Raw genomic sequence first — 20,141 nt, 5'->3', positions numbered from 1 at the left:
TGGCAGGAGTACATTGGATGGTGTAAGAATGGTTTAGGTTACCATTAGCGCTAGCTCCTGATATCCATTTGACCATCTTTTTTAAAAAGAGTCTGTTACGTCAGGAGGAGATTGTGGTTCACTGGTATTCCTAGCATTCACTATTTTGGTTCACACATGGGAGATGCCCACTTGCCTGATAATATCCATTTGGCCAATTTAAAATTTTAGTTCATCAAGATACATCAGTCACAACTGGAGCATAATGCTTTGGGGTTAGGTGGGTGCCACTGAACACTTCTCTATTCCAGTAAGGTAACTTCAGTCATGATCTATCAAAAGCAATTGCTGTTTAATTTCTTAATTCTGCTTTCATGCACCCAGGGAAGAGCAGCGAATGCTGATTTGCTTGCATTGCCCATGTACTCCGAGCAAATGTTTGAACAAACTGACGAAAAATATTTAATCAAGTAATTTCTACCCAAAGAGATTACCTTTCCCGACAGGAATTCAGATTTTACTGTTATTTTTATCTTTCATCACATGCATGTTGTCTCAAATAAGCAACTCTAATACCTTTCACAGGTACTGAATTTGTTGTGGTTGAAGATATGTCTTGCCATGATACAAATGCAGTCATTCTGAAGGCAACCACTGTGCTCACCTATAAACCACGGCTTGTAGATCGGCCATTCTCTGGCAGCCTTGGAGGAATTGAGGTAATCAGAACTTATTCATACCTCAAACATTTGTTGGCTAAAACGTGTTTTTCTTTTTGGTGTACAATTTCCTTTTGCACTGCATAGCAGTGAGAGTTTTACTTTCTCCCTATGCTAACAATATGCAAATCTGTTTATGGCTTAATGGAAAAAAAATGTACCAGGGTATCAAGGACACAATGCATTCTGAGTGAAGAACTTCTTGGACCGTCACCAAGAATGGTTTGGCAGTACCACTGCTGACTGAGCTGGTCATCATCTTATTGCAGTCTGCAACAGATGAGGGAGCCAAAAAGAGGGAAAAAGCATACTTGACTTCATCCTCCCTAATCTGCATGCCACAGATGCATCTATCCATGACAGTATCAATAGAAATGACCACCACACAGTCCTTGTGGAAATGAAGACCTGTCTTCATGTTAAGAATACCTTTCATTGTGTTGTCTGGCACAGCCACTGTGCTAAATGGGATAGATCAAACGTAAGACTGGGCATTCAGGCATGCTCCGGGTAATCAGTAGCAGAATTGTACTTTAACACAATCTGAAACCTCATTGCCCAGCATATTCTCCACACTACCATTAGCATCAGCCTAGAAGATCAATCTTGGTTCAATGAAGAACGTAGGAGATTTTACCAGGAGCAGCACCAGTCTCACCTAAAACTGAACTACAGAATTCCACACTTCTGAGCCAAACAGTGCAAGCAGGCAAGTGACAATGCTAAGCAATTGCACAACCAAAGGATTGTACCTAATCTCTACAAATCTTCCACTTACTGTCATGAATAGAAGTGAACAAACTCCTAGCGAAACAGGCTGCATAAATATCACCACACTCAATAATAGGGGATTGCAGCACACAGGCTGAACAATTGCAATGATCTTTAGCCAGACATGTCGAGTGGATGACATGTGGATGACAGAAGACTGAGAGGGGATCTGATTGAAACGTATAGGATTATGAAAGGATTGGACATTCTGGCAGGAGGAAACATATTTCCGCTGATGGGGGAGTGCCGAACCAGAGGACACAACTCAAAAATACGGGGTAGACCATTTAGGACAGAGATGAGGAGAAACTACTTCACCCAGAGAGTGGTGGCTGTGTGGAATGCTCTGCCCCAGAGGGCAGTGGAGGCCCAGTCTCTGGATTCATTTAAGAAAGAATTGGATAGAGCTCTTAAAGATAGTGGAGTCAAGGGTTATGGAGATAAGGCTGGAACAGGATACTGATTGGGAATGATCAGCCATGATCATATTGAATGGCGGTGCAGGCTCGAAGGGCTGAATGGCCTACTCCTGCATCTATTGTCTATATTTCAACCTTGTTATTTATGTAAATGATTTGGATATGAATGTAGGAGATATAGTTAATAAGTTTGCAGATTACACCAAAGTTGGAGATGCAGTGGGCAGCGAAGAAGGTTACCTCAGAGTACAATGGGATCTTGATCAGATGGGCCAATGGGCTGAAGGGTGGCAGATGAAGCTTAACTTGGATAAATGTGAAGTGATGCATTTAGAAAAGCAAGACTTATACACCTTAATGGTAAGGTCCTGAGGAGTGTTGCTGAACAAAGACACCTTGGAGTGGAGGATCATAGTTCCTTGAAAGCGGAGTCAAAGGTAGATCGGATAGTGAAGGCATTTGGTATGCTTTCCTTTATTGGTCAGAGCATTGAGTATAGACTTTGGGAGGTCATGTTGCAGCTGTACAGGACATTGGTTAGGCCACTGTTGGAATATTGCGTGCAGTTGTGTTCTCCATCCTATCAGAAGGATGTTGTGAAACTTGAAAAAATTTACAAGGATGTTGCCAGGGTTGGAGGATTTAAGCTATAGGGAAAGGCTGAACAGGCTGGGGCTGTTTTTCCTGGAGTGTCGGAGGATGAGGGGTGACCTTAGAGGCTTACAAAATCATGAGGGACATGGATAGGGTAAATAGACAAAGTCTTTTCCCTGAGGTGGGTAAGTCCAGAACTAGATGGCATAGGTTTAGGGTGAAAGGGGAAAGATTTTAAAAGGGACCAAAGGGGCAACGTTTTCATGCAGAGGGTTGCATATTTGGAATGAGCTGCCAGAGGGCATCATTGAGGCTGGTACAATTACAGCATTTAAAAGGCAGGATGTGTATATGAATAGGAAGGGTTTAGAGGGATATGGGCCAAGTGCTGGCAAATGGAACTATATTGGGTTAGGATATCTGGTCAGCATGGACGAGATGGACCAAATGGTCAGTTTCCATGCTGTACATCTCTATGACTCTGAGGGCCCCCAACATCATGGATGCCAGTCTACAGTTAGTTTGATTCTCTTCACATGATATCTAGAAAAGGCTGAAGGCACTAGATTCCGTAAAGGCTATGGGCCCTTGATAATCTTCTGGCAATAGTACTGAAGACATGTTTCAGGACTCGCACTTTTAAACAAGCTGTTTCAGTATATCTAAAACACTGCATTTACCATATAATGTGGACAATTGTGCAGGTATATCTGTACACAAAAAGCAAAGCAAATCCAACCTAGCTAATTACAACTCTATTAGTCTACTGTTGACGATCAGTAAAATAATGAAGGGGTTATCAACAACGCTATTGAGCTCCATCTGTTCAGTAGTAAACTCGCTGACATGGAGTTTAGGTTCAAAAAAGGCCATTCAGCTTCTAACTTTGTTACAGCCTTAGGTTAAACCTGGCCAAAAATGATGAGAGGAGGAAAGATGAGAGTGATTGCACTTCACATCAAGGCCACACCTGACTAAGTATGGCATTAAGGAGCTCTATCAAAACTAGAGTCAGTGATAATTGTAAGAAAAGTCTCTGCTGGTTGGACTCATAGCCAGCACCAAGGAAATGGGTTTGTTTGTTGAAGGCCAGTCAATGCAGCTCCATTGCACTTCTGCCCAAGTTGTGGGAGGCTCAACTATCTTCAGCTGTTTCATCAGTCATCTTGATTGCATCGTTAAGTCAGAAGTGAGGAAATTTATTGATTGGACAGTGTTGTGCAACATTCATGAATCCTCACATTTGAAACAGTCCAAGTCCAACTGCAGCAAGACATGGACAATATCTAAGCTTGGGATGACGTGTCAAGTAACATTCACATCTCACAACTGCGGGGCATCTGCAGCAAGAGAGAACCTAAGCACCATCCATTAACATTCGTGGCATTTCCATCTCTGAATCCCTTGCTACTAACATCCTGGGTTAGAATTGACCAGAATATGAGCTGGACTAGCTGTATAGAATCTGTGATGACATGAGTAGGTCAGGATTCCTGCAGCAATTAATCAAATAAAGTCTTCCCACTCTCAATAATGCACAAATCAGATGGGTGATGGTATACTCCCTCCCCAATTGCCTGGATGAGTGAAGATCCAACAATGCACAAGAGGCTTTACATCAGAGAAGACAAAAATGCCATTTCATTAACATCATATCCACAAACATTCATTCACTCCATTAAAAAGGCACAGTAGCAGCAGTGTACCATTTACAAAATGCACTGCAATAATTCACCAAGACTCATAACACAGCACCTTATAAATCCACAACTGTTGCCGTCTAGAATGACAAATGTAGCAGATGGAAACAACAATCACCTGTAAGTTTACCTCCAAGCCACTCACCATCCTGACTTGGCAATATATTCCATTCGTTCAGTGTCTCTGGGTAAAAATCCTGGAATTACATTTTACAGTATTGCAGGTCTATCTACACCGAGTGGAGTGCAGCAGTTGAAGAAGGCAGCTTGACACCACCTTCTCTCGGCAATTAGGGATGGGCCGTAAATGCTGGCCCACTCATCAAAGCCCACCTCCCCTGAGTGAATAAAAGAGAAACAAGAGTAAACTTAACATGTGAATTAATTCTTTCAGCAGCTAGTTTGGAGAACTGACATGTTGGTTCATACCCTGGAAAACAGCCAGTCAGCTGATGATAATAGATTCCTTTATTTGTCTTTTTTTTTCCCCTGGATAGCAAGTGCCAATCACTTGGAAACTAGTGAAGATCAACCATAAAGGTCCATCAGTTCAGTTCAACATTAGTAGAAAAATTATTCCAGAGTTGAATTGCTTTTTCATATAATCATAGAATGATCCTTTGGAACTGATTGCTGCATTTTAAATGGGTCAACTGATGTCAGACTCAGGTGGAATCATAACTCATGCGCACAAACTTATCCTTTTGCTGTGTGCAGTGTCGTTGTGCTTAATGTAAATTTTATGTATTTAATTTACTATTTTAAAAACTGAAGTCAGCGCTTGGTAGTTTTAATTTCTCATTTCTGCTATATATTGTATGGATCTAAATGCTGTTCTACCCTATTTACAGGTATTTTCATGCCGACTTGGCAGTGAACAAGAGACTGCTCTGTCTATCATTGATCCTGTAAATGTGCAGATGGAATTGATTGGAAACCCCATTTATCAGAAAAGCTCAGGGTTGCTGGATGCCTTTGGTAGTGAGGATTTCCCACCAGTTCTTGAGGTATCAATTTAATAGATATTCTGAGTGTTCTGACCTGTAATCTGTAATGTTTGTTGTTCTCAGCAAAACCATAGTTTGGAGTGCTACAATTGGATTGACATTCCTGGTTAAGAAGAGCTAAACTCAATGATTCCCATTCCTGTTTAATTTCCAGAGGTCCATGCATATGTAACTAACTGGTTAGTGTTCTGGTCTGGATTACGCTCTGCTTTGATGTCTTTCAGTTTAAATAATTAGATTTTAGACTTACACAACAGCAATGGCCATTTCCACTGGTATAGCATCTGAAAGTCACGATTGCTTGTCTCGTACGCCAGTGAGAGTTTATGCATTTTCAAAAACAAGAGAATATTAAGGGAAGATGTTTATTTGGAATAGTAGCTACAGGATTTAGTGGCTGAAATTGAACAGATCCCTTTTTAATGATAAAATCTGAGGTTGATTATGTTTATATTTATAAATGGATACTCTTTCACGTTCAGCAACATGTCTCGATTACAGTAAAGATGTTTTGTAAGATGACTAGAGATGAACAATACACATGAGATTGAAGTGTTGATTTCAGCTATTTATAAGGGGAATAAGTCAAACCCCAATGACAATTAGAATGAATTTTTTTTTCAGGCTCTTCATTAACCTATGATATGAACAGTAGCGGCTTCAAGCCAGAGTTACACGGGGTGCGGTATACATAAATCCTAGGAGACAATGCTTTTTTTTTCCCTACCCAGACTATTTGGTCAGTTACTTTTAAACACAGGTCATAGTTTGCATATCACCTTGATGCATTCAGTCCAGAATTCAAAGTAGTGTTTATGGATTGTAGAACAGGAAAGCAAAGGAAGTCAAACTAAGACCATGAAATATTTCCAGCTGTAAGTTATTTATGTAGTAGACATAAATCACGATGGAGGAAAACAGTGCTTCAGGCTTTTAAGAGGAGTTTTACAACAGCCAGGAGACTCAATATTTTTAACTTCTCTAATTCAACATTTTAAGCAATACCCAAAATAAAAGCCAACATGAATGGAGGGAACATCTATAAATATGTTTTTTGCCAATAACTTAATGGGCATCATAAATGCATTCTATGTCTGAATTTTTAAAATGATTTACTCTCACATGAAGCTCTACATCAAGAGTTTCAATTTAAAATCTCTTGAACCAGAATACAAGAATTGAGTTGTTACAAATGTAATCTCGTACTGCCCTTGTGTTCGAAGTTTATTTATAGGATATCCGCAGTAATAGGGAAATTTGTCAGTGATCCAATTCTCATTATTGGAATGACGTTATCCATTCCTTTTTCTTGATTGCAGCACAACAGGTGAAGTTATGAACATCATAAATTGAACCTCAGGATATAAACACGGTCTGTCTGTAGAAACATAGCAAGCATGGGCTACGTTTTTCAGCTGGGGGTGGGAGGAGCTGAGTTTCTGTTTATTCTACTTTTTTTAATATATATTGCTTCTTGTTTTATATTACCCAGTATAATTACTTTCAGGTTTATTCACTTTTTAAAGATTAAGACAAGATTGGGGGATTGTTCTCAATGGATTTACCAGAGTGAGGTAATGTTTTGTGCAGCTCTGTGCATTGTTTCAGCTCACACACGAAGAATGGCCACTTGAATGTGAAGTACTGGAGGGCAGCCAGAGGTCATGCAACTAAGGTCTCCAGTATGAGGAAGGAAGAAAAAGGAGAAGTGAAGCCTATTTTTTTTTTCAAAATCTGCCTGATTCATGTGATGTACACATTGGGCTTTTAATTTCTTTTGTGAAACTACCTTCCACATTTATTTCCTCTAATGAAGCACTCATAGACATCAAACTTTGAGCTTCATTGTAAAACAGGTATCATCATTTTTCTAATTAGCATTCAGCGTGAAACACATAATGTTCTCTTTCTAGCTTTTAGAACTAATTTCAGTCTTTTTGGTTCTGATAACTCTCCTTCATTACGTCAATGAAATATCTGTCTGCATGTTAAGATTGTTATTAAGCTGAGGAAGAAGATAAACAGTCAGTCCCACTAAGAACGTAGCTAGTAAACTTGGAGAAGGGCAGTTGCAGCCTTTCTTGCCATTTAACCACTGAATCCTGGCAGCTGAGTTAATGCCATTGACCATTTAGTAAATGGATGGCAGATTTTTGCACAAAAAAAGAGAAGGGGAATGAACAGTTCTCTTGCATAGTGAGTATTTCCCTTGCTGTTAGGAAACTGATATCAGGCTGCATACTAATACTATTCCTCTCACTTTGCTGGAGAGCATGAAGAGGAGAGTGAAAGGCAATGAAGTCCCACCCTGACAATATTCCAAAGCTTGCCAAGTTGAAACAGACATTGGTAGCAAATTTTTCGCCTTTTTTGAGGACAGTTAGAGTTGAGCAACAAATGCTGACCTTGCAAAAGTTCCCCATATCCCAACTAAAATAAAGAACTTGTTCTCTTCATTGGCAAACCAGTACAAGTGAGACATAAATTTAGGATTGTTATTAGAATAACAAAATTGGGCGTGGGTGAGGGAGGTGCACAATCAGTGTAGATGGAAGGGAGTAGCACGCTTTTTTTGTCTGAAAGTCATTATAACATCAATAACATTGAAAAAGGATGTTAAAAATAATAATTTAAAAAGAATATTGGAAAAGACCAGGGAAATTTAATCAGTAATAACTACTTTTGAAGAGCACACAGGTATGATAAGCCAGTTGGACTTTCCCTCTGATCTAAATTTTGTAAACAGCACAATAAAAGAAGCAAACCAATTGATTCCAGGACTGTTGTCTTCATTAGAATGAGTGGAGAGAAATTTGTTTCCAAACAGAATGAAATCATTGAATAATACAGTATAGGGGACTTCCTCACCTCTGTTCGAATCTTAAAAGTTATTTCATTTCCTTTTGTGTTGTAGATTCAATTCTCAACCCTTGATATCAGACTGTCATACAATGATGTTCAGCTCTTCCTGGCAATAGTGAAGTCTTTTCCTAGACAAACTACAGCATTATCCACTGATTCTGTGAATGCCAGCAACAGCTCGGTTCCTTTGGCAGGCAACCCTCTGGCAGGATCTGGGAAAAAAGAGACAAGCAAATACCAGATGGATCCTGTACTGGGTAAGTCACTAACAAAAGAGCAAAAGGACAATCATTGATGGGAAGCCTTCAGAAATGAGATAACGAGAATCCAGAGAAAGTATATTCCCATTAGGGTGAAAGGCAAGGCTGCCAGCTATAGGGAATGTTGGATGACTAAAGAAATTGAGGGTTAGGTTAAGAAAAAAAAGGAAACATATGTCAGGTATAGACAGGATAGATTGAGTAAATCCTTAGAAGAGTATAAAGGAAATAGGAGTACACTAAAGAGGGAAATCAGGAGGGCGAAAAGGGGGCATGAGATAGCTTTGGCAAATAGAATTAAGGAAAATCCAAAGAGGTTTTACAAATACATTAAGGACAAAAGGGTGACTAGGGAGAGAATAGGCCCCTCAAAGGTCAGCAAGGCGGCCTTTGTGTGGAGCCGCAGAAAATGGAGATACTAAATGAGTATTTTGCATCAGTATTTACTGTGGAAAAGGACATATAAGATATAGACTGTAGGGAAATAGATGGTGACATCTTGTAAAATGTCCAGATTACAGAGGAGGAAGTGCTGGATATCTTGAAATGGTTAAAGGGTGGATAAATCCCCAAGACCTGATCAGGTGTACCCTAGAATTCTGTGGGAAGCTAGAGAAGTGATTACTGGGCCTCTTGCTGAGATATTTGTATCATCAATAGTCACAGGTGAGGTGCCGGAAGACTGGAGGTTGGCTAACGTGGTGCCACTGTTTAAGAAGGGTGGTAAGGACAAGCCAGAGAACTATAGACCAGTGAGCCTGACGTGGGTGGTGGGCAAGTCGTTGGAGGGAATTATGAGGGACAAGACGTACATGTATTTGGAAAGGCAAGGACTGACTCGGGATAGTCAACATGGTTTTGTGAGTTGGAAATCATGTCTCACAAACTTGATTGAGATTTTTGATGAAGTAACAAAGAGGATTGATGAGGGCAGAGTGGTAGATTTGATCTATATGGACTTCAGTAAGGCGTTTGACAAAGTTCCCCATGGGAGACTGATTAGCAAGGTTAGATCTCATGGACTACATTGAGAACTAGCCATTTGGATACAGAACTGGCTCAAAGGTAGAAGACAGAGGGTGGTGGTGGAGGGTTGTTTTTCAGACTGGAGGCCTGTGACCAGTGGAGTGCCACAAGGATCGGTGCTGAGTCCTCTACTTTTTGTCATTTACATAAATGATTTGGATGCGAGCATAAGAGGTACAGTTAGTAAGTTTGCAGATGACACCAAAATTGGAGGTGTAGTGGACAGCGAAGAGTGTTACCTCAGATTACAACAGGATCTGGACCAGATGGGCCAATAAACTGAGAAGTGGCAGATGGAGTTTAATTCAGATAAATGCGAGGTGCTGCATTTTGGGAAAGCAAATCTTAGCAGGACTTTTACACTTAATGGTGAGGTCCTCTGGAATGTTGCTGAACAGAGAGACCTTGGAGGTGGAGTCGCAGGTAGATAGGATAGTGAAGAAGGCGTTTGGTATGTTTTCCTTTATTGGTCAGAGTATTGAGTACAGGAGTTGGGGAGGTCACGTTGCGGCTGAACAGGATATTGGTTATCCTGTTAGGCCATTGTTGGAATATTGCATGCAATTCTGGTCTCCTTCCTATCGGAAAGATGTTGCAAAGCTTGAGAGGGTTCACAGGAGATTTGCAAGGATGCTGCCAGAGTTATAGGATCTGAGCTGTAGGGAGAGGCTGAACAGGCTAGGGCTGTTTTCCCTGGAGTGTCGGAGGCTGAGGGGTGACGTTATAGAGGTTTACAAAATCATGAGGGGCATGGATAGGGTAAATAGGCAAAGTCTTTTCCCTGGGGTTGTGGAGTCCAGAACTAGAGGGAGTAGGTTTAGGGTGAGAGGGCAAAGATGTAAAACAGGCCTAAGGGGCAACTTTTCACACAGAGGGTGGTACGTGTATGGAATGAGCTGCCAGGGGATGTGGTGGAGGTTGGTACAATTGCAACATTTAAGAGGCATTTGGATGGGTATATGAATAGGAAGAGTTTGGAGGGATATGGGCTGGGTGCTGGCAGGTGGGACTAGATTGGGTTGGGATATCTGGTCGGCATGGACGGGTTGGACCATGCTGTACATTTCTATGACTAACCTGAGGGCACCTGCTGAAATATGCAGGTTCTGTACAGTAGGTGTTCTCTTTTTAAAAGAAAAAGTGTGTCTCGTGATCAAAACAGGATTTGAGCACATAAACCAGACTGGAACTTTATTGAATTGATGTATTGTAAAAGATATCTTCTTTCAGATAATACATTAAAACAAGGTTCTTGCTGCCCTCTCAAGTGGATGCAAATGATTTGCTGTCCTGATCATCGTTGACCTCTTGTCTTATTTCACAAAAAATAGATTAACTATTCACTAATCTCGTTGCTGCTAATGAGACACTGCTGTATGCAAATTGACTCTGCTGTTAATTCCCAGTGTTTGTAAACAGTGATATTGGTCCAAAAGAAATTCACTAGCCATATGGGCTACCTGGTTTACAGGAGTGGTATTGTTAATAATTGCAGCTATAATGTATTTAGAAAAGATGGGGGAAAAAGAAGTATAAAAACACGAAAAAACTGCAGATGCTGCAAATCAGATTCAACGACAGACATTGCTCTGGAAAAGCTCAGCAAGTCGGGAAGCATCTGTGGAGAGAAATCAGCATTAATGTTTCAGGTCCAGCAACACTTACTCAGAACAATTTACAGGCCAACAAGTAGTGGAAGGAAAATAGAGCAGGATATATGTAGGTAAATCTATGAGGAAAACATTTTTGACAGTGTGTTCTAGATTTTTGTAAGAAGTTCAAAAAGAGATAAATTATTACTGATGAAGGAGCAGTGCTCTGAAAACTGGTGCTTCCTATAAAACCGTTGACTATAACCTGGTGTTGTGTGATTTTTTAACTTTGTCCACCCGAGTCTGACACCACCTCCTTCACATCAGATTAGATAAGAAAAGCAAGTGCTGTGGAACAACTAGGCAGTGGAAATCATAACATAATCATAATATTTTGAAAGCATGAGAGTGGAACTACAGAAGACAAAGTGGAAAACAAAATGACAAATGTCAAGTTAGAACTTTGGTAGGAAATATTGTAATAAAGTTCATGAAACAGATCTTGTCATGAATAACAATAAAAAACTATCCAAGTATGAATAGTGGTGGCCTACTGATATTGTCACTGGGCTAGTAACCCAGAGGCCTGGGCTAATGTTCTGATGACATAGCAGACTGAAATTTGAATTCAGTCAAAATCTGGAATTAAAAAGCTGACCTAATGATGACCATGGAACCATTGTTAATTGTTATAAAAATCTATCTGTTTCATGTAATATCCTTCAGGAAAGGAAATTTGACATTGTCACCCTATCTGCCCTACATATGATGCCAGATCCACAGTAATGCCATTGTTTCTTAACAATTAGGGATGGGCAACAAATGCCGTCCTAGCCAACAATGCCAAAAGCTCATGAACAAAGGCAAAAAATGCAACGGATGTCACTGTAATTGATTTCATCACCAATCTGGAAGATGCATTTTGAGTGATAGCATTTTTGTGTGTAGAAGTGTCAGTTATTTGGGCAAAACAACTTTTAATGCTGACGTCTCTTCTGTACCAATTTAAATATCACGTGTAGGAAATTTACACTGCATGTTATGTTTAAATGTAATGGAAGCTTGATAATTATCGATGATATTGATGAAGTTTTTTTCTAATTCCACTTCTGTTTGAGTCTTACATCAACACAAACAGGAAATGATATTATTATATGACTACATAACATAATAAAGCTGTCAGTAAGAATGAAAGAAATGACCCCAAAAATCAAACAGAGCCGTAAAAAAAATTATGTGTTCTGTTGACATCAGCAGTAGCAAAAATCGTAGAATTTTGGTCAAAGAAGTAATGGAAATGTCCAGAAATGAAATATGTAATGTAATCAGAACAAAAGTCTAAAAGGAAAGCCTTGCTTGATTAATCTTGTTGAAAGCTTTGAAAACATAAAAGAAAGAGTAGACAAAAGTAATGTAGTGTATACTTGCATCTTCAAAGGCCTTTTGTAAGATGCATAACAAAGGATTTATGATTGAGGTCAGAACATGTGATCACAGTTAGTGGACAAGTTCCAGAATGGATAACAAGCTGGCTACAAAACAGAGAGCAATCGTTAAGGGTAACTGTTCAGATTGCCAAATCTGATGTTCTACTAGAATTGCTCCTGGGGCCATTGTTATTCAAAAATTGTATTGATGATTTGTGTTCAGGAATCTAAAATTAAGTGTGTGACGACTACAGGAAAAGTTAATAAACTTGCAAAATGAACATGCAATTGACAAACGAATTTTGACATAGTTTGAGGTGGGGCATTTTGGTGAATAGAATAAGGTGACCACATACTGCTTGGATAGTGAGTGTGTTGATGGAATTGAAGAGCAAAGGTTTTTAGGGCTAAAGATGCATAAATCACTAAAAGCAGAATTGCAGGTTAACGCTGGGCTTTATTTCTATAGGGAAAACGCTGAAAAGCAGAGACTTCTTTTTTTAAACCTTAGACTGTACTTGAAGTACTGTACACTGTTCTTGCTGTTTTTCCTGAAAGAAATGTGGAAGCATTGGAGAAGGGCAATAAGATTTACAGGGACAACATAGAACAGAGATTTACTTGCAATTGGTTAGACTTGACCTTATTTCTTTGAAAGAAAGGGAGGGTGAGACATGACCTGATTGAAATGTCTTAAGAATATTGAAAGTGTTCGACACTGTTAAAGCAGATAAAATGTTTCTGCTTGTGGGGAGATCCAAAGTTGAAAGCCAAAAGTATAAGTCAGGTTCTAATAAATCCTAGAGCAAATTCAGAAGAAAGCATACAGAACCATATCAAGTCATGGGCATTAAAGCAGTGGCTGAATTTGACTTGAACAATGAACAAATATTGATAAAAACTTTGATACTGAGAAAGAAAATAACTCTTTGATTTAGTATTCTTATTGTTCACGTTAAATATTTCATGGACTAAATTTTGAAAACATTTCACAATAATGCATTTGAACATTTCCTTCATGATTATATCTATTTTCCCTATCAGGCATTTTTAATTCATCAGGAATGAAATTCTCAGTTAATACTGAGATATTGTATTGTGAATTTACCACATTAGAAACTGGACTTGAAATGCCATAGCCATCTAATTCAGGGCAACTGAGGGGCTAATTTTTCATTGTATCATTTTGAGCCCGATCTAACCCATGGTGAAAGATAGTTCACTCATCCTATCAAATAATTACATTGTATTTCATAAGGTTTCATGAATATCTCATGATTTCACAAAAGAATGCCTTGCTCATACAAACTGCTGAAAGAAACTCCTGTACATGAGGAATACTAGAGTGTCTTAGCACTTGAATGAGTGCCAATCAAGAGGATTTTGTTTTCTTCACTTCGTAATGTACAAATTTAGTCAAATAAGCAGTCGAATTTAAAAGTCAGACAAACATTTTGAATGGAGATTTCAAACTGTTTTAATATAATTAACTTTGTTAAAGACCGATCAAGATGAGTTATCTCAGGACAGATGAACAGTAATTAGAATTGAATGAGAATACACAGACATAACCTATTGCAGGAGCATTGCATTTTATTCCCAATGCATAGTTTTGTTAACAGGAAGGCAGTATTGGAACTTTGCTGGAGGTTTTTCTGTGTGGTCTTTGAATTATATAGATGTTTAATTACAGTGCTTAAATGGTCTCTGACTCTAATGTGGAATGCAGGGATTGTTGACTAATTATACATTGGTTTTGTTGCTTTTTTTTTTGCAGAATTGCAGCTGGATCGACTCCAGGACCTTGGTTTCAGTCTGGAAGATTGTCGCAGAGCACTGCTGCTGTGCAAAGGTAAAGAATACATTGGAGAGATTTTCTATTTCACCTTCTAGGATTTAAGCTAGTTTCTCAACATCAATCATCCATTCATGGCTACGCTAGTAGTACTGGTTTTGAAAAGAAATTTGTTCAGAAGCAGAAAGTAAAAATCTAGCTTGTTGATTTTTTTTTTGCTGTCTGTACTCATGAATAGTTTATTAAACAACATTTATCAGGGGTTTCTGCCTCTCAGGTTAAGAATTCCAGAAATGTGAAACTAAGACAGACTATTTTGCAGCCTCTCTGAAACATTTCAAAGAGGCAACAAGTCACTGAAACATCTAACTGAAAAAATTGTTCAGCTGACCCTGCTATTTTACTTAGCCAGTACAGAGCCTGTATTGATTAGCCTGTTTGCATAGTGTGTTGGAGCATCAAAACAGCTCTGCCTCAGGGCTGAAAAGTTAAAAATGGAATGTAGAAGTGAAATATGCTACTCTATCCATTCCTTTCATAGCCTATCTGCAACCTATAGTCGTGGAATCTTTTCCTTACTGTTTATTCATGGAGAGTATGTATAAATATACTCTCCCATTTCAAAAGATGAATTGAGCAACATACTCATTTATCCTCTTAAAACCATAAGACATAGGAGTGGAAGCAAGGCCATGCGGCCCATTGACTCCACTCCGCCATTTAATCATGGCTGATGGGTGTTTCAATTCGTTTGTACGTACCTGTTTCCTTCTATAGCATTCCCCAATTTATATCAATAGGTAGGTTTGGCTTATAGTTGAGTGATGATAGAACCTGTTTCAGAGAGGAATTGTGCCAAGCCGATACCTTTCTGGGAGAGCCAAATGGCAGTTGCCTTGTAGCAGCTTTGGCAAAGCCTGGGATGCATTCTTCATATTCAAAAAGGGAACGAGACTAGAAACAGTTAACTATAGACCAGTTAGCTTAACATGTTATTGGGAAAATGTAAAAATCTATTGTTAAATATGTAATAGAGCATAGAGAAATACATAATGTAAACAAACAGAGTCAGCGTGGCTTCAGAAGGGAATATCATGCCTGAGGAATTTATTCGAATTCTTTGAAGTAGTAACAAATAGTATAGATAAAGGGGAAACCAGTAGATTTAATATATCCAGAAGGAATATGGTATCACACACAAAGCTGCTTAATGTACTAAGAGCCTATGGTATTGTAGTATGCATACAGGCTTGGCTAATTAAAAGAAGCAGAAAGTTAGGATAGAAGAGCATTTTCAGGAGAGCAACCTGTAACTAGCGGAGTGGCACACAGAGCAGTACTGAAGCCACAATTACTCAAAATATTAATAAATATTATATATCCTTGTAGTATATACATTAATGACTTAGCTGAAGAAAGTGTATGCACTGTAGTCATGTTTGCAGATGACACAATAATAAGTGGGAAAGCAAATAATTAGGATGACACAGAACCTGCAGAGAGAGACATATAGGTTAAGTGGATAAACATTTGGCATTTGGAATATAATGTGGAAAAATATGAGGTGATGCATTATGGCAGGAAGAATAGAGGAACTGAATGTTATATAAATGGAGTAAGACTGCAGAAAGCTGCAGTGCAGAAGGAGTTGGAATGCCTTGTACATGAAAACAAAACCAGAAGGTCAGCAGGTACTAGGAAAGGCAAATGGAATGTTGGCTTCTATTTCAATGCAAATGGAATATAATAATAGAGAAGTCTTGTTCAAAGTATACAAGTCACCATAGAGTCGTAGAGATGTACAGCAAGGAAACATACCCTTTGGTCCAACTTGTCTATGCCGATCAGATATCCAACCCAATCTAGTCCCACTTGCCAGCACCCAGCCCATATTCCTCCAAACCCTTCCTATTTGTATACACATCCAGATGGTTTTTAAATGCTGCAATTGTACTAGACCTCCACCACTTCCTCTGGCAGCTCATTCCATGCACGTACCAGTTTCTGCGTGAAAATGTTGCCCCATAGATCCCTTTTATATCTTTCCCCGCTCACTGTAAACCTATGCCCTCAAGTTGTGGACTCCCCCATCGCAAGGAAAAGACTTTGTCTATTTATCCTATCCATGCCCCTTATGATTTTATAAACGTCGATAAGGTCACCCCTCAGCCTCCGACACTCCAGAGAAAACAGTCCCAGCCTATTCAGCCTCTTCCTATAGCTCAAATCCTCCAACCATAGCAACATCCTTGTAAATCTTTGCTGAACCCTTTCAACTTTCACAACGCAATATTGCACGCAATATTCCAAAAATGGCCGAACCAATGCCATGTACAGCTACAACATGACTCCCAACTCCTGTCCTCAATACTCTGACCAATAAAAGAAGGCATACCAAATGTTTTCTTTGCTATCCTATCTCCCTGTGACTCTACTTCCAAGGAGCTATGAACCAGCACTCAGAGGTCTCTTTGTTCAGCAACACCCCCAGGACCTTACTATTAAGTGTATAAGTCCTGTGAGGATTTGCTTTCCCAAAATGCAGCACCTTGCATTTATCTAAATTTAATTCCATCTGCCACTTCTCAGCCCATTGGCCCATCTGATCAAGATCCCTTTGTAATCTGAGGTAACCCTCTTCGCTGTCCACTACACTCCAATTTTGATGTCATCTGCAAACTTACTAACTATGCCTCTTATGCTCACATCCAAATCATTTATATAAATGTTGAAAAGTAGTGGACCCAGCACCAATCCTTGTGGCACTCCATTGGTCACAAGCCTCCAGTCTGAAAAACAACCCTCCACCACCACCCTCTGTCTTCTACCTTTGAGCCAGTTCTGTATCCAAATGGCTAGTTCTTGCTGTATTCCGTGAGGTCTAACCCTGCTAACCAGCCTCCCATGTGGAACCTTGTTGAATGTCTTTACTGATGTACATATAGATGACATCCACCGTTCTGCCCTCATCAAGCCTCTTTGTTGCTACTTCAAAAATCTCAAGCAAGTTTGTGAGACATGATTTCCCACGCTCAAAGCCATGTTGATTATCCCTAGTTAGTCTTTGCCTTTCCAAATATATGTACATCCTGTCACTCAGGATTCCCTCCAACAACTTGTCTACCACCAATGTCAGGCTCACCAGTCTATAGTTCCCTGGCTTGACCTTAACTACCTTTCTTAAATAGTGGCGCCACATTAGCACTTCCTGCTCTGTAATATGGACATTTTTCAAGATGTCGCCATCTATTTCCCTACATTCTATATCTTACATGTCCTTTTCCACAGTAAGCACTGATGCAAAATACTTGTTTAATATTGCCCCCATCTCCTGTGGCTTCACATAAAGGTTGCCTTGTTGATCTTTGATCTTGGAGGAACCTGTTTGGGAGAGGTCAAAGCCCAGAAACAGATAAGTGAGTATTTTTAAGTGTGGCCTTATAGTAAGTCTGCAGTAGTGAGTACGGTGGGTTTTTTCTTGATTATATATTTTATTAAGATATGTCTCTTGATTGAACTTAAAAATTTAAACCATAAGTATTAGGTTAGCCTGGAGCAGTGTTTTGTAGAGGAGTAAGATGGTGCTATTTTCTGGGTCTGCAGGTTAAAAGAAACAATAATGGCATTTAGTAGAATGGTATGCTCTTCTTGTCGGATGTGGGAGTTCAGGGAGAGTTTATGTGTTACTGAGGATTATATCTGCAATGAATGCCGTTGGTTGCGAATCCTATCAGATCGAATGGGTCGGTTGGAGAGACAGTTCGAGGCAATGAGGAATTCACAAGATCAAGGGGATGTGATGGATAGCAGTTTTAGGATGGGAGAAAAGTTGTAGATATGGTCATATAGATGGGTTAACTCCAGGCCACTGCAGCAGACAGCTGGAACTGACAACCGGAAGCGGCAGAGACAGGCCACTATAAATGCCGGAAGAAACAACACAGAAGCGCTTCACAGGAGGCTCCCAAGCACTGAGGATGTCAACTAGACAGGGGACGAAACGTCTGCAACACCAATTCCCAGCTCGGCGAACAGAACCACAACAACGAGCACCCGAGCTACAAATCTTCTAACTCCAGGAAAGTTAAGAGAGGTACACATGTAGTGCAGGAATCTTCTGTGGCTATTCCCATTTCAGACAAGTATACTGTTTGGAAAATGTAGGGGATGATGGATTCTCAGGGGAATGTAGCACGAGCAGCCAGGTTTCTGGTATTGAGATTGGTTCAATGACAGGTATGTCAGGTTTCAAGAGATCAATTGTGTAGTGGAATCTCTAGTCTGTGGAACCCAGGGAGATAATGAGGAAAGAGATCAGTCTGAGAATGGTACAGTTGAAAAAAAAACAGTCAAACAGTCAGGGCAGACAGGGACAAAGCAGAGAACAATGGAGGACTGATAAACTGCATTTATTTCAATGTAAGAGGCCTAACAGGGAATGCAGGTGAACTAAGGGCATGATTCGGAACATGGGACTGGGATATCATAGCAATTACAGAAACATGGCTCAGGACTGGCAGCTTAATATTCCAGGATACAAATGCTATAGGAAAGATAGAAAGGCCGGGGGGGGGGGGGCAGAAGTGGAGGGGAGAGGCATTTTTAGTAAGGAATAGCATTACAGCTGTACTGTGGGAGGATATTCCCAAAAATACATCCAGGGAAGTTATTTGGATTGAACTGAGAAATAAGAAAGGGATGGTCACCTTATTTGGAATTGTAATATGGACCCCCAAATAGTCAGCGGGAAATTGAGGAACAAATTTGTAAGGAAATCTCTGTTATCTGTAAGAATAATAGGGTAGTTATGGTAGGGGATTTTAACTTTCCAAACATAGACTGGGACTGCCACAGTGTTAACGGTTTAGATCGAGAGGAATTTGTTAAGTGTGTTCAAGAAAATGTTCTGATTCAGTTTGTGGATGTACCTACTAGAGAAGGTGCAAAACTTGACCTACTCTTGGGAAATAAGACAGGGCAGGTGCCTGAGGTGTCAGTGGGGGAGCACTTTAGGGCCAGCGACCATAATTTTATTAGTTTGAAAATAGTAATGGAAAGTGATGGACCAGATCTAAAAGTTGAAGTTCTAAATTGGAGGAAGGCTAATTTTGACAGTAATAGGCAAGAACTTCCAAAAGCTGATTAGGGACAGATGTTCGCAGGTAAAGGGGTGGCTGAAAAATAGGAAGCCTTCAGAAGTGAGATAACAAGTGTGCAGAAACTGTATGTTCCTGTCAGGGTGAAAGGAAAGGCTGGTAGGTGTAGTGAATGCTGGATGACTAAAGAAATTGAGGGTTTGGTTAAGAAAAAGAAGGAAGCATATGTCAGGTATAGACAGGATAGATCAAGTGAATCCTTTTGAAGAGTATAAAGGAAGTAGGAGTATACTTAAGAGGGAAATCAGGAGAGCAGAAAAGGGACATGAGATAGCTTTGGCAAATAGAGTTAAGGAGAATCCAGAGGGTTTTTATAAATATATTAAGCACAAAAGGGTAACTAGGGAGAGAATAGGGCCCCTCAGTTAGACCACACCTAGAATACTGTGAATAGTTTTGATAACCTTATCTAGGGAAAGATGTACTGGCATTGGAAACAGTCTAGAGAAGATTCACTAGTTTGATTTAATGATGAGAATTTAAGTAGGTTGGGCTTGTACTCATTGGAGTTTAGAAGAATTAAGGGCCTTTAAGATTCTTAAGAGTTTAGGAGGGTAGATGCAGAGAGGCTGTTTTTCCCTTCAGGGAGACTCTAGGGCAGGAGGCATAATTTCAGAATAGGGATTACCCATTTATGACACAGATGGGGAGGATTTTTTTTCTCAGAATCTGTAAAGTGAATCTGTGGAATTCTTTACTGTAGAGGGTTGTGGAATCTGAGCCGTTAAGTATATTCAAGGTTGAGATAAACAGATTTCCAAATAATCGGGAAATCAAGGGTTCTCAAGGGGAATGTTAAGGATTATGAGCTCAGCCGTGACCTCATTGAGTGAC

The 20,141-nt window shown here is 39.7% G+C and overlaps 1 protein-coding gene across 4 annotated transcripts in view; it reads left to right on the top strand.

Annotated features, from left to right (window-relative positions):
* vps13d (vacuolar protein sorting 13 homolog D) overlaps positions 1 to 20,141 on the top strand; it is a 290,218-nt gene that overhangs the window by 110,742 nt on the left and 159,335 nt on the right. For all 4 annotated transcript variants that reach the window (XM_072586664.1, XM_072586661.1, XM_072586662.1 and 1 more), the window contains exons 31-34: positions 565 to 698; positions 5,034 to 5,189; positions 8,104 to 8,308; positions 14,134 to 14,208. In XM_072586664.1, the coding sequence (XP_072442765.1) occupies positions 565 to 698; positions 5,034 to 5,189; positions 8,104 to 8,308; positions 14,134 to 14,208 (570 nt within the window). The remainder of the gene's footprint in view (positions 1 to 564; positions 699 to 5,033; positions 5,190 to 8,103; positions 8,309 to 14,133; positions 14,209 to 20,141) is intronic.

The sequence above is a fragment of the Chiloscyllium punctatum genome, chromosome 16 (assembly GCF_047496795.1).
Source record: "Chiloscyllium punctatum isolate Juve2018m chromosome 16, sChiPun1.3, whole genome shotgun sequence".
Taxonomy (NCBI): domain Eukaryota; kingdom Metazoa; phylum Chordata; class Chondrichthyes; order Orectolobiformes; family Hemiscylliidae; genus Chiloscyllium; species Chiloscyllium punctatum.
This window is presented reverse-complemented; position numbering and strand designations above follow the sequence as displayed.